This window comes from Phalacrocorax carbo, chromosome 6 (genome assembly GCF_963921805.1).
Source record: "Phalacrocorax carbo chromosome 6, bPhaCar2.1, whole genome shotgun sequence".
Taxonomy (NCBI): domain Eukaryota; kingdom Metazoa; phylum Chordata; class Aves; order Suliformes; family Phalacrocoracidae; genus Phalacrocorax; species Phalacrocorax carbo.
This window is the reverse complement of record NC_087518.1, coordinates 57,987,922-58,002,115: the sequence shown is the minus strand read 5'-3', so window position 1 is coordinate 58,002,115 and position 14,194 is coordinate 57,987,922. Positions and strand designations below refer to the sequence as shown.

At 36.2% G+C, this 14,194-nt stretch overlaps 1 protein-coding gene across 1 annotated transcript in view; it reads left to right on the top strand.

Annotated features, from left to right (window-relative positions):
• Positions 1–601: 601 nt before the first annotated feature.
• HFM1 (helicase for meiosis 1) overlaps positions 602–14,194 on the top strand; it is a 39,356-nt gene continuing 25,763 nt past the window's right edge. Inside the window, 14 exon segments of the mRNA XM_064455486.1 lie at positions 602–672; positions 1,068–1,189; positions 2,680–2,825; positions 2,828–3,000; positions 3,774–4,036; positions 5,549–5,596; positions 7,407–7,477; positions 9,597–9,729; positions 11,916–12,067; positions 12,413–12,505; positions 12,508–12,549; positions 12,624–12,785; positions 13,226–13,426; positions 13,517–13,605. Coding sequence (XP_064311556.1) covers positions 602–672; positions 1,068–1,189; positions 2,680–2,825; positions 2,828–3,000; positions 3,774–4,036; positions 5,549–5,596; positions 7,407–7,477; positions 9,597–9,729; positions 11,916–12,067; positions 12,413–12,505; positions 12,508–12,549; positions 12,624–12,785; positions 13,226–13,426; positions 13,517–13,605 — 1,766 coding nt within the window.

Sequence of the window (14,194 nt, the reverse complement as noted above, 5' to 3'; positions counted from 1 at the left end):
AACAAACCTGTTAACAACATTAAGGAGTTGGGCCCATACTTCAATTATCCAGGTAAGCAATGTGCGTGTAGGTTAAAAAAATCTGATTTGCTTGTAAATTAAAATAATTTTGGGTTTTTTTTCAATAGTAGAATTGTTCTATTTTGTATAAATTGACAGAATCTGATCATAAGACAGATCATATTTTTTCCATCAGAAGAGAAACAGTGAGAAAAAAATATATAGTCTGCAGTTGTTTAAAAGTATCTCGGCATTATTCTTAGACATTAAATAATTTAACATAAACTTTATCTGGAGCTTTACTCTTACCCACTTTTAACCTCCTGACATGTCATGGTAAAGGTTGTTTGAAGTGCTGTCCTACAGGATGTTTTAGTCATAAGAAATAGGAATCACATTTTATCGGGAGAGAGATTCTCTTTCTGGAGAAGAATTACGGATGCAGGTAAGGGCTGTAAAAGAAAAAGTCTAGAAATAAAGTACTGGCACTTATAACTAATGAGCTTTCTTTTGCTTATACAGCTTCAATTCTAGTAATTTCAGTTTTACAGTTTCTTGTACTGCCTTTTGCAGATTAAGATACTTCACATTTGATCTAAAAATGTTTAACTCTGCAGACATGGTCTTTTCATTGGATAATTTATTTTATGAAAGACCAGATACAAGACAAAGGTAAATTTTTATTGTTAAATATATATAATTATTTTCCAAATTTTTCCATGCTCTGAATCATTTTACAACAGATTTTTTTTTGTAACTCCCTTTTCTGTCTACCAATAGAAATGTGGGACTAGAAATTTCCAGTTTCATAACCCATACTTTGAAATGTTTTTCTGAGCACACTGAAGTTTAAATGATGCAGGTGTATCGTAGGGCTATAAAAAATATGGGTTAGCAGAAGTTTTGCCTCTTAGATTTTCTGTGATTAAAAATCACATGAATTTAAAAATAAGAATATTTTTTTAGCAGGAGAAGCAGTAGGTTATTTGTGATTAGTGATTTTGAACTCGGTGTTATGGAGGGTGCTTAAAGAATGCTTTTACCGTACCTTTGTGTGCTAAAAATAGGTATCTAGAAAATGAAGAGCCTAAGAGGTGGTGTATTGCACCTGCTCCAGCTATTGCTGAAATTCCAACTGCAGAGGAATTACAGAGGGAGCTGGAAGAAAACACAGCCAACACTCATACGGGTAAAATATCATGGAATAGAATGACAGAATCATTTAAGTTGGAAAAGACCTTTAAGATCATCAAGTCTAGCCGTAAACCTAAGGCTTCCAAGTCCCACTAAACCATATTTGACATTAATTTTGAATGGCTTAACAAATAATTAGCTTGACAGTAATTTTTCTTCTCTCTTTTAATGCTGTGAAATACGAAATATTGTAGGGATGCAGATACAGGCAAGGAATCTGTTGTAGTTGAGATTGGTGGTCTTACATATGTTTGGAGTATTAGCAGTCCTCTTTGGGCATGTACAGGCTACAAGCTTACTGTGCAGAAGTGGGCAAGGTGAGAAGTATGATCAAAATTTCAGCTACTCCACATTGTTCCATGAAGCATCATAACACATGTTATCATGATATCGTAATAGCAGCTATAAGAGCATAATGCAACGCATGGATCTGATGACCTGTCTCCCACCCAAGGAGCAGAGAGTTTGTATGAACCTAACTTTCTTTTTCCCTTTTGGGGCTTTTTTCAAATTTCTGGTCAGGAGGCCAAATTTGAATCTGGCCATTGATTGCTGCAAACTAGAGTATTCCTTCTTCTGTCTAGGCAATCAGGATCACCTTAAGGAAATTTATTTTAAAGAATTCGGTTGCTTGATCTCTGTCAACTAGATTTCTGCATTTCTTAGCTGCTGTGCTGAACTATGATATTCTCTGTTTAGGAATTATACTGTTAAGACAGAAGGGTGGGTTTTTTTCTACTTCATGCAAGAGCGATTCCATGAAGAACTGCTCATTCAAATAAGCTTTCTGGTGTTTGTAGAATTATAACTGTTGGGCTTATGTCACCAACAGGCCATTGTAATTTTAAGTTTTTAGATGGATAATGCTGAAATTAATACGCTGTGGAATAGAGCTGTTCTGTAACATTGTTGCATTCAGTTGCTTACTTCTGCTCTTGCCTTCCTTTTGCTAACAGCAATGCTTCTGTGGTCAGCCAGATCAGGACACCGATCTTGCTGAGAACTAACCCTGCAAAACATGATAGTTAACCAAGATGACTATGAAACCAGCCTGTCCCCAGCATCATTATGAGTTGTGACTGTTGAGATGGCAGGGTTTATCTTACAGCTCTTTGTAGTAGGAGCTTCAAGCTTGGTCATTGTGTCATTTTTTTAAAAGACCATCTTTATTCTGGGACAGAGTGAAGAGTTTCTATCTTACAAACAAACTACTTTGTAGTTCTGAGGAATAGTTTTGCTCCATTACTTTGTATAGGAAGCATAGAAAGTGACCCTGTTTTTATAAATTTTTAATTGACAACAGATGCATTCATCAGCATGAGTCATAAAATATACACTAAAGTTCTTGCAATAAGGTAGAAATATCAGTTCATATAATACATGTGAATCTGGCTTATTCTGTGTGGAAGATATGTAATACAATTTCTATGAACAGGCATATGAATATTAATAATTAATAGAAAAAATAATTTATTGTTTCTGTAGAAGGGAGAAAGCACCAGAAGCTTATACAACAATGTAAAAGTAACACTGAGGAAGTAAATGGTAAATTGCCAGCACCTGTTCATTTTGGCATAGCCTCTGAAAAAGAAGGGCTCCAGTTAAGTGTAGGGGAAAGAGAAAAACTCAGTTTCGGCATGAAAGTGCAAAAATTGTTTAATTGTTTCTCTCTTCTGACCAAGGTAAATCTAAAGCAGGACCAGGGGTTTCTCGGCAACTTGGTGCAATTTTTTCACCAAATAAAATATTAAGTAATTTTCCAGAAGACACCAATGATGAGAGTGTCCATTCGACATTAAGAAAAAGGTATGTGTCTAGTCAACTCTGATAATTTATCAACTGTCAGAATCATATTATTATTTTAGATGCATTTGTTAAACATGGAGTTTTGGATCCTTCAACTGAAGGTATTTTAACAGGGCTCCAGACACTAATTCTTTTCAGTGTAAGGAAAAAAGATGTTTCCTTTTGGCAGTATTTTGGTACTGTAATTAAATGTGTCCTGAGCTCAGCCTCTTTTATGAGACAAGTAAGGATGAGGTTTGTTGCTTTAATTTTAAAGAAATTGTTAGGTAACAAAGGTTTTTGCAAAATACTATTTTGAGTTCTTCATCCACGTAGTAACAAGCAAGAAGGCTAAGATCACTTGCTTTTCAGAGCAGCGGTCAGCCAGCGAGAAATACCTTGAGCAGTTCTCAACATGATTTCACTGCTGCCTGGGAGGGGAGGTTTTACACATAAACTCCTCTCTGTGCCCAGTTCTTCTCATTCCTCAGAACTTGTAGGTCTCTATTGTTTTTAATTCTGCAAAGACTGACAGCTAATCTGCTATTGGAATTCAGAGCCCATCTGGACAGGCAGCTTATTCTTTTAGGTTCTGTTTGGAATTAAAGTTAAAAACGTGTCTTGAAAGGGGTCTTCTTCATGTGGAGGAGTGTCAGATTAAATAAAATCAGATACAAACTTTTCTTACCTTGTATCTTATTAGTTCTGCTTCTAATACAAGCATACATGTTTTTCAAATATTAGAGAAACTGTAACATTACAACAAACTAATGAAAATCCTGGATCTTTTACAGCTTATTTAAAATGTCCAGTTGTACATATAAAAATACAGAATTTAAAGATAGTTCTGTGGATGTGAAAGAAATTGATACTTACTTAAATACAAGTGAAAACATGAAAGAAGTGAAAAAAGAAGGTTTATGGAGAAATAATCATCATGCTTCAATAACTAAAGACTCAGATTTTACTCTGCAGAGGGTAGCTGGTGGGGACATTGCATCTAAAAATGGAATTAAAATGAAGTTTTCTAATGCTTCAGAGGTTCTGGATATGACAGGTAATTATTATTACTCTGTTTCAAGACAAATAGTCCACTGTCTGTCTTTGGTATGTAATAATGATGGATATCCATGATTTGAGGTAGACTGAAGAACATTTTCCTACCAGCTCAAGGTGAGATAATTGGCTATTGATAGAAGATATTGCAGTTCTCTGGAATTTAATGGCATTGTTGTTTAATATGAGCAGGGTAAACAATTTGTGAAGAAGAGTCATATTTGCAAAAGTGCCAAGTCATAAACATTTTTGAAAATGTCACTTCAAATCAGTCCTCTGAACAACTGGAAAAAAAGCAGCCTCACCCTTTCATGTGGTAAACAGTTTCATCTTCATTGGAAACCAGAAATTGAAAATGGCATGTTTATTGAGCGTGGCTCATACCTGTGTCTTTGAAGAAATAGATTTTAAACAGGAAGAAGCTGGAAAAAGAAGGGAAGTGGTGAGAATGTTGATGAAATGACAGAATACTTGGTTTAGAAATTATTTTTGTTTTTAAATACATGTGGTTTATTTCTAGATGTTAAGCTTTTTGGAACAGGGGCTCATTGCACCTGTGGAATGTACCTTGTGTACCTGGATAACTGCTGCAGAAATACGGAATAGAAAAATAGTTCTAGCAGAGCTGTGGCATAAGGTGGGACTTGGAGGCTGGTCAGGAAACCTGATTCATGTCTGCCTTCTGAGCAGTGATGACCAGGTTTGCGGATGAGGGAGAGCAGTGGATGTCATTTACTCTGACTTCAGCAAGGCTTTTCAACCGTCATAGAATGGCTGAGAAATGCTGTCTTCCACAACGTTCTTGTATCCAAGTTAGGACATTAAGAATGGATGGACAACTGCATGGGTGAAAAATGGTTGGATGGTCAGGCTCAGGGGTGGTGGTTAATGGGTCACAGTCTGCCCATGCGCCTGCCACAAGTGGGAGTACTGCAGGGGTCTGTCCTGGGGGAGGGGGCTGCCAGGGGTCTCATGAAATTCAGTAGGATCAAATGCAGAGTCCTGCCCCAGGGAGAGAGAAGAACCCCTGGAGTTCCCCTGGGATGGACTGACTTGGACCAGCTCTGCGGAAAAGTGCTCAGGGTGTAGTGAACAGCTTGCAGAACGTGAACGAGCTATGTTCCCCAGCAGTAACAAAGGCCACCAGCAGGCCTGGCCTGGTCTAGCAAGTTCCTTCTTAACAGGAGCAAAGCCAGGAAGTTGAGGGAAGCATTTATTCCCTCCTTCTTGGCACTTTTGAGACCATGTCTAGATATTGCATCACATTTTGAGCCTGTGGTATAGGCAAGACATCCTTAAACTGGAGTGAGTTCGGCAAAGAGCGGCAAGATGGCCCTTTCAAATGGTGAGCTTGTGATCTCCCTGTCCTATCCTATCAGCTCCTTCTATATCCCCTGGACGTGCTATAGCCTTGCAGCTCCTCACAGAACAGATAGCTTGGGGTTGGGAAGATATTTTTATGGTTGAAAACAAATCTGGTTTTATAATTTCCTTATAAATTTTATTTCTTCAGGAACTACAGGAAGAAAACTGGAAATTTTGAGGGCTGTTACAGAAATACGTATCCTTGTATTTGCTGTATCTGATTTACTGATTTTTAGTACAATGCTTTTTACATTTAAAAAATTACAGTGTTTGATTTGTTAGCCATAGGACCTCCTGCATTACATTGTAGTAGTTTTGATTTGTAATGTAATGCAAGGAATCAAATGATGAATAGGTGTTTACCCTTTGGGCTTCCAAAGCTAGAATGAAAACAGGACAACTTAGAGATCATTCATTGCTAAGCAAATTTATTCTTATTTGAAACATTCAAATTTTATCCTCAAGACTCTTTATTTTTAAAATGTAAAATGTAAAAATTTGTTTGCATAATATATATTTCAGACCAGATTTTATATGTAAAGACACATATACACAGGTATTCCCATAAACTTTAAATAAAGGAAAAGTGAATTAGTATTTAGGCTTATTAGGAAAACTGAGTCTTACTTTTTGTCCCATTTTCTTAGGAGAAAATAAACTTCATATATTCCTTATAGGTCTGTATTTATGTTGTAGTGGTGTGCATACAACGTATTTCCATTCTTTAAGCAGATTTTTACACTAATTTTCCTTCTTGCCCCTGCCTTGAACCTATAACATAACCATCCATCTATATCTGTTAAACTTCTTTTTTTTTTTCCTTTTTTACACTGTCTTTTTTACAATTTTTTACAACTGCCTTTTTTACAATTTCTAGTCTAGTAATTTCAAATGGCAGGTTAAATATCAGGAAGAGGAGATGTCTAAATTTAGGCAACTAAAATTCATGTGAAAAGCTTTAAGAAGTGTCATGATTTCCAAAATGAGTAAGGACTCACTTGTTCTGATGTTGCCAATTACAGATAGTCAGTGTTCTGCATTTTGAAAGTAGGTCACTTATTTAGAGAGGTAATCTTAGAGCAATCTTTTTAAAATAATCTGTATTTTCTTTAGTCATATATTACTTGCTTATCTTTACCCATTTTTAACGTTTACATTTAACGACTTTTATTTCTTGCTTTACTCCTTTTTCTTTAGTCTTTTAACATAACATCAGTCTGAGGCCTCAGCAGCTCTTTGTTGTTACTGTTGGTGTTACGTCTGACTGTGTGTGCATCCTCAGTCTGATCAGATGGTTACAGTTAGTCTGCTTGTGTGGCTTCTATGCAAGTCCAGACAAAGATCAACTCATTCATTTGGATTTGTAATGTAACAATACCCTCTTTCCTCCTATTCATATTTTAGACAAGAATGTTGTTGTCTGAAAAATACACAATATTAGCAATTGAAAATATCTTAAAAACCACTGACGTTTAAAACTACTGAAGTGCTTTTAAAGTGCTAAAAGATTGTAGGTGAATTTCTTTGCTACTGTTATGATGGAACATACAATATTAGGCTAATTATTTTGTATTTTATTACAAATGTAATGTGACCATCAACACTTCAAATATGCTAACAGCAGTGCTCTGCTTGCTCTTGTGTCTGGTTTGCAGTGTAGAATAAAGCTTTTTGTCCCTTGCCGTTTCACATTCCATAATTGTACACTGTTACGTGAAGCCTATGCCAGGGAGGAGGTCCTTGATTATTGGTATAATTCTGAGACCTTTCAAATAGTTGAGGTTTTTTTTGGTGAAGTGGAATATATGGAACACCAAGAATCTAAATAAAGCCACTAAATCATTTAATAAGTTACTTTTTGATAATTTTTACAAGCCTGTGTCAGTGGAAGATTGTTGCATATGTTTTAAGTTTGCATTTAAATGATGAGAGAGATGCATTTTACAGTTCTAAAATGAATTTTATAATTTTCACTCAGTTGTTTTCAATTCCTTAATGCTGTCAAGCAACCCAATTTAGAAGTATTTTTAAAGACTTTCCATATTTTAACTATGCACAGTCAAAAGCTTTGGATGATGTAAGTATGAAACATTAGCTGCAGCTGCAAGTAGTACTTTGTAGATAAATTTAAATGTTACTTTGATATTTGGAGCTCAAGAGGGGTTAGAAAACTGTAACGTATCTAGAACCTCTTCCTGGAATAGTTGGGCAGGGTTGTGCTTTGCTGGGAGAAAAGACCAGCTTTTAAAATGTTTTTCTCAGTTTTAAATACATTAATGTGAAGATGTGAATTATATGTGTTTTTGCATAGAGATTAGTAATATTTTTTTAATGATTTTCATGGGAGGATAAAGAAAAGCAAAACTTCAGACAAGGTTGTCGTTTTGGAGGAGTGATGTTTGTCCATGCCCTTTTTATCAGCTGTGCTTTCTTTAAAACCCAAAACTTATTTCGAAAGCAACCGATTTGAGAAAGATTGTATTATGGGGATTACAGAGAGGAGATACAGGTTCCATCGGAGTCTTCAACAGAGCATTTGAAGTTTTTATTCAACTATAGGGGAAATCCCAGTGTCATTCACAAACATTTCTAAGCATGTTTTTTAAGCTCCTTTTGATGTTGCAAATGCTTTTGTTTAAATTTCTTATCTACTAAGTAATGTTTTATAATGAGAAGATTTTAAGAATGGTGCTTATAGGAGCAGCATAACATATTTAAATTATATGGGGAGCTGTATTTTTGCATTTTCCCTTACATTTTTAGTTTTATGCATAGATCTGGGATGTTTTTCCTTACTTTATGTTTGTTTTCTGATGAGAGTTATACATCATTTTGGCCTGTAAAATAATCCTGTGTGACACTCCGTTCTTAGAGTAATGGAAAACCACAGCTCTAAGCAGGGTTTACTTCAATGAAAGTTGCAAAAACAGAGTTCTCAGGGCAATAGCTTTTAAAAAATAATTTTTTAATGGCTCATGTATTAGTACTTCTAAATATAAACTTGTTTGTAAGGAACCAGCAAGGGCAAGGTTTGCTTATCATTCATGTACAAGACATGACATGTTAAAAATGAAGATAAATCAGCATATTAAGAAGGTAATGGTCTTTTATATTTAGTTTTTTGTTGGTTAAGCTTGCAAGATTCAACTTTGTAGCAAGTCCCTGGTTCCAAGAAATAAGTTGTAAGCATTCAGCTTGGTAGAATTTCTCTGGTTGGTTCACAGTGGATGTTATTTAACAAAAAACAGGGAAAATTTTGTATTCATACAGCATTCGTACTTCATTGATTTATGTGAGCATTGGAAAAACGGAAATGGTGGGTGAAGAACACAAGTAATTCCTACGGCTGTTCAGCAGTACTGTCAGTGTCAGTCGTTGCTAGTTATTTATAAATCGAGTACTAGGTGATTCCCATTCATCCTTGTGAGCTCCTAACAGTCATAGAATAGTTTTGGAGCATTAACAGCTAGAAGGAAAGGAAAAAGAATGGCAATAGTAGACTCCATGAGGCACTGGGAGGGAAGGAAGGAAATGAAGCTGCACAGAGCATGCTGCATGGAGGGAGGGTGGGTGAGTGAAGCCAGGAGGAGGAGGAGGAAGGAGGGTAGAGTCAACCTGGTCAGCAGAAAACGAAGGAACCTGGCGTGGACATACCTGGCATCTCCAAGGTGGTGGAGGACAGAATGTGGGGGAAGGAAGGAAGCATAGTCATACAAAACCTACTTTTGTCATTACTGAAAACTTAACATTTTTTTAAAATTATACATATTGGAATTTTGACTGCAGATTGAATTACAGAAGAAAAACAAATTGCACTTCGAATTTGAGCACAAAATACCAGTTTCTGATGAGCCTACGTTTGGTTGTAGTTGGACTTTGGCAGTGATTCTGTATTAATGTCATCTAAGGCTAGACACTGGGTTTTTTGTTTGTCACAGAACAGTAGACTTCATTACATAACAACCTAAGATGAACAGTATCCCATTTACCTTTCTGTGGCAGATATGTAGCAGATGATGTTCCTTCTTTTGCTGTAATTTAAAGTTCACATCTAATACAAAAATTTTTAGAGGGCTAGATAATCAATGTAATAATAATTTCCTTGTGTCATTTTACCCTAGACAATGCATTTGGAACATATGAGCAGGTACAACGGGTTGCTGTGCTATATTTACTACTTTGCAATTCTTTCCTAGCTTCTTTATACAGATAGGAATTTTGTGATCTGTGCCCCAACTGGCTCTGGAAAAACTGTAATGTTTGAGCTAGCTATTACCAGATTACTCATGGAAGCCCCGCTGCCTTGGTTAAATATTAAAGTTGTTTACAGTAAGTATTATGCAGCTTTAAACATTTTGGTGACAGCAGTAGAAAATGTCTTTCTGTTAATAGGGAGATCTGGAGTGAGTGTTTTAATAATACTGAAATTAAATACATTAAGAAATTGTGGCCTACCTCATTCTTTAAAAAATTATTTGCTGTTAGGGTTTATTTATTTGCGATACCATTGTAACTATTATTAGTACTTAACAGAACTGTGCAATTGCAGTGTTCCGCATTGCCTGCGCAAATAAAAATTTAAAATATCTTGTAAAAAGTTTGTCCTCTAAGGAGGCAAGACATACACGGAAAGGGAAGAAGGAAGCAGAGGAAACTAAAACAAATTCCTAGTGGCAGAGCCACAAATCATGCAGTGTCTGTTGCTCTGAGAGGAGGATCAGATTTTCTAGTATTCACTTACCTGGCAAGGTTTCATGCTAACTGCTGCTTTCTGTCTGTTACTTCAGAGGCAGTGGAGCCGTGGTCTATATGAGTTTACTTGATCTGTATAGGAACTAATGAAAGTACTTCAACATAGTCACAAGTTACACTTCTTTTCTTTCCTTCCTGGAGAATTGGTTCATGTCATGTAATCAAATGAAATTGGTGGTTTTATCCCAGTTTTAATTCATACAGTGATATATATTTGTGTATTAATGGTTAGGCTTTATATTTAGAAAAGTTTCAGTCTAATTAGTTATTTTTAAAGTTACAGTGTGTTCAGATGCTTACAATAAAGCTAGTGTTGATTCATAGTTTACTGTATATTGTAAACAGATCTTTTACAGACGTGTGTCACACTTTCTCTGTCAGCGGACTGAGGTGGAGCATTTCAGTGTACTGTAATGTTTTTGACTGCCTTGGTAGAATAGATACAAATTGGCTGGTTGGAACCTTCAGTAAGGAAGCACTTACCTGCTGGTGGAATTAGATCTGCTGACCTTTCCAGGTTCGACAGTGATGGAGGAGACATGTCAGTTTTCCAAATGTTGGAATGGAGGTGTTAATCAGATTATGCACTGCCAGAGTGTGCTCTGGTACCTGCTTCATCAGTGGCCCAGTGTATGTGAGTTAGCTTGCAGCAGTGTGTAAATTAGAGTTGTTTCCCAGTAGCTTTAATGCACGCAAAGGATTGGTGACTGAAGTTCTGGGAGCAATCACTAGCTTCCTGCATTCTTGCATAGTGAAAGATTATTATTTTTGCAATTTTGGGAGTTGCTTGCTAGTAGCTTAATTAACTTTCCGGAGCTAGTGATTTCCCCTGCTTTGTAGACCACTGATACACTGATGAGATTTTACAGCTCTTTCTGAAGCAGAAACCAGTTCTTTAAACCTCTTCATCTTAGGTATCACTTGTTAGCTGATATGCAGAAATGGTTCATATTGCAGTGGCTCTTCCTAGCCTAGAATGTAATCACTGCAAGCTCTATTTGCTGTTTTTGGATCATGTGCATTTTCTATATAGATTACCCATCCGATATAGACTACCTGTGTTGCTAGTATCACTCCTTGTAGTGAATGACTTCTGATTTCTAGAAATCAACCTCCATCTGCAGAAGTGTAGTGTGTCTCCTCAGGAAAAATTGTTCTAGGAGTCTGTTCATGAGGACCAGCATCAGAACTCCTGCCTGCCATGTTAGCTGTTTGGTATGACCCTGACTACACTTAACTGTACCTTTGGTTTAGAGAGATTTTGATCTCTTCCGGTATTCTCTCTCTTGCTCGTGGACGGTTTCTCATTTATAACCCCTTTTCTTTCTGAATACAGAGTGCTCAAATCATTCTGAACTGGAAAAAAGTTAATATTTGTATGGTCTTTCATTAGAAAAGATGTATTTCCTGTGGCTTCTTCCATTTGTGAGAAAACATTTGATAGCTGAACGATTGTTTCTGTGTGAGATTGAGGAAAAAATCAGGATTGAGAGGGCATAAATAACCTAAATTAAAGGGTTTTGTTTCTGATTGCTGATAGGGAAGAACTGGGGCCCAAAGCTCAGCATTGACCTGTGCATGTGGAATAGGATAACAAGGATGATAATACCAGTTACAAATTTTATGGTTCTGGGAGCAAAGCTGAAAGCTAGGGAAATTAAATTAGAGAGGACATCTTAAAAGTATGCATTTAGCATCTTTAGCAATACAGTTGAAGATTTGGTTTTCCTGATATAACTCTGATTATTTTGTGTTATTTTTAGTGGCTCCAATAAAAGCTCTATGTAGTCAGCGTTTTGATGATTGGAAAGAAAAATTTGGACCTGTAGGACTCACCTGCAAGGAACTGACAGGAGATACAGTGATGGATGATTTATTTGAAGTACATCATGCTGACATTATCATCACTACACCTGTAGGTTTCAACCCCAATTCTTTCAAAAACCTAGAACAAGCAGACGTTAGTAGCATACAATTAGTAGGCTATTAGGACTTCTCCTTTTTTTTGTAATGAGTAGTAATTGTATGATCTATATCCTTGCCTGCATGCTGCTGTGCATGCTGTTGGTTCATATAAACAACAATTCGCAATATAGTCACGTGCCAGATGAAACATAGCTCAAATTAGTTTAACAGATTTTATTTAAAGATTTATTAAAGTTTAGGCATGTCTGCCTGTACTCTGCTTCTGGCGTATGTTGGCCTTTAAAACATGTTTCACCTTCTGTTGTTGTTTTGTTGTGTTGGTTTTTTCTCCTAGGAAAAATGGGATAGCATGACTAGAAGGTGGAGGGACAACTCTATAGTCCACCTTGTGCGACTGTTCCTCATTGATGAGGCAAGAAAATAAATGTTTTGTATGCACTGTTTTTGTTCATGATGATAAAAAGAAACAAAGTGTAGCATTTTTTAATTTGTGTGCAGATTGTAACTGGAGAAATATTTTTCAAACCTTTTCAAATTCCTAATAGGTGCATGTTATAAAGGATGAAAGCCGTGGCGCAACATTAGAAGTTGTAGTCAGCCGGATGAAGACCGTTCAGTCTTCTCTTTGGCGTCTTTTAGAGAGTCATGACACTGTTCCTCCCTTGAGATTTGTAGCTGTTTCTGCAACAATGCCAAATGCTGAAGATGTAAGAGTTATGTTTTAACTGTGTTTTATTTAATGTAGTTGTATTTTATGAAATTTACCTGAAGTTATAAATTCAGATTGATAACAAACTCGTTGTGTTGAAGCTGTTAGCTGAAGACGGCTGTGAGGTTGATGTTAATGTAATAGATGGCGTACAACAATATGGAACTATCAGCCAAGTATGGACATGCGTCAGTTGTAGATTGTTTGTTATTTTTGTTTCGGTACAAATCACAACAGACTTGAGATTTCCGTCTGAATTATATTGGTCCTGTAGTAAACAGAACTTCACCTATGATTTTAATGATAAAAGCAATGTCATATGTGTTAATAGTTTACATATGACAAAAGCTAAGTTAATTATTGTGTGATGCAGTTAGAGCAGAGAATGATTAAAAGCAGAAATTTATAATTTCCATTCTATTTCTTCTTTTTTTAAAGATTGCAGAATGGCTTTCAGATAGTAAAATGCCTGCTGTATGTCTGAAAATAGATGAGGATCAACGACCGGTGAAGTTACGCAAAATTGTTCTTGGTTTTCCTTGCAGTGACAATCAGACAGAATTCAAATTTGACTTAACCCTTAACTACAAGATAGCTAGTATTATACAAGCATACTCGGAACAAAAGCCAGCACTTGTGGTACAACAGCTTTGTTTTTTTTTTTGGTCACATTTGAAAATGTTTCTTTCTTAAAAGTGTTGATTCAAAAAAATCTTTTCTTATTTATAGTTTTGTGCCACAAGAAAAGGAGTACAGCAGGCTGCTTCTGTTCTTTCAAAAGATGCTAAATTTCTACTGAGTATAGAACAGAAACAAAGGTATTTTTATGTTTGAGTTGTTAATAAGTGTTCATGTGTTTTAGTAAACCTGTGACAAAAGCTGTTGAGCTAATACAGTTTCAAGCAGAGGAGTGTCTGCAGCTAAATCATCATCACAGTTGAAATACCTTTTGATAAATTCGTGCTCTTCTTGGGAAGTTTTATTTGCTTCTCAGATTTTTAGGATGCTTTTTGCAAACATTAAGTTTCTAAAAGCTGCTTTCTAAACATACAAATGTTAATTCCCATGGACCTATAAGGCCTTGTAGTGCAAAGATTAAGCATCTGAATAGTTGAATTGGATGTGGTCTTGCTAATATAAGTCAAGTCATAAAAAGTCTTTGCATTATCAGATACCTTTAATAAATACATCCCTGACCCATATTAATTATTATTTACGTAAGGGTTGCCTAGTCATGGCAGCTGCAGAAGCTACTTCCTGCTTTTGGACCTCAAACATGGTGGTCTTTGCCTTATGTGAACAGCACGTCTAGGTTGTAGGACGTGACTTGGAAAGGCAACTGGGCTGGAAAGGCTGCAACAGCTGCCCCAGGGAGTCAGTTTGTTCCCTTTGCGAAGATGGGAAAGG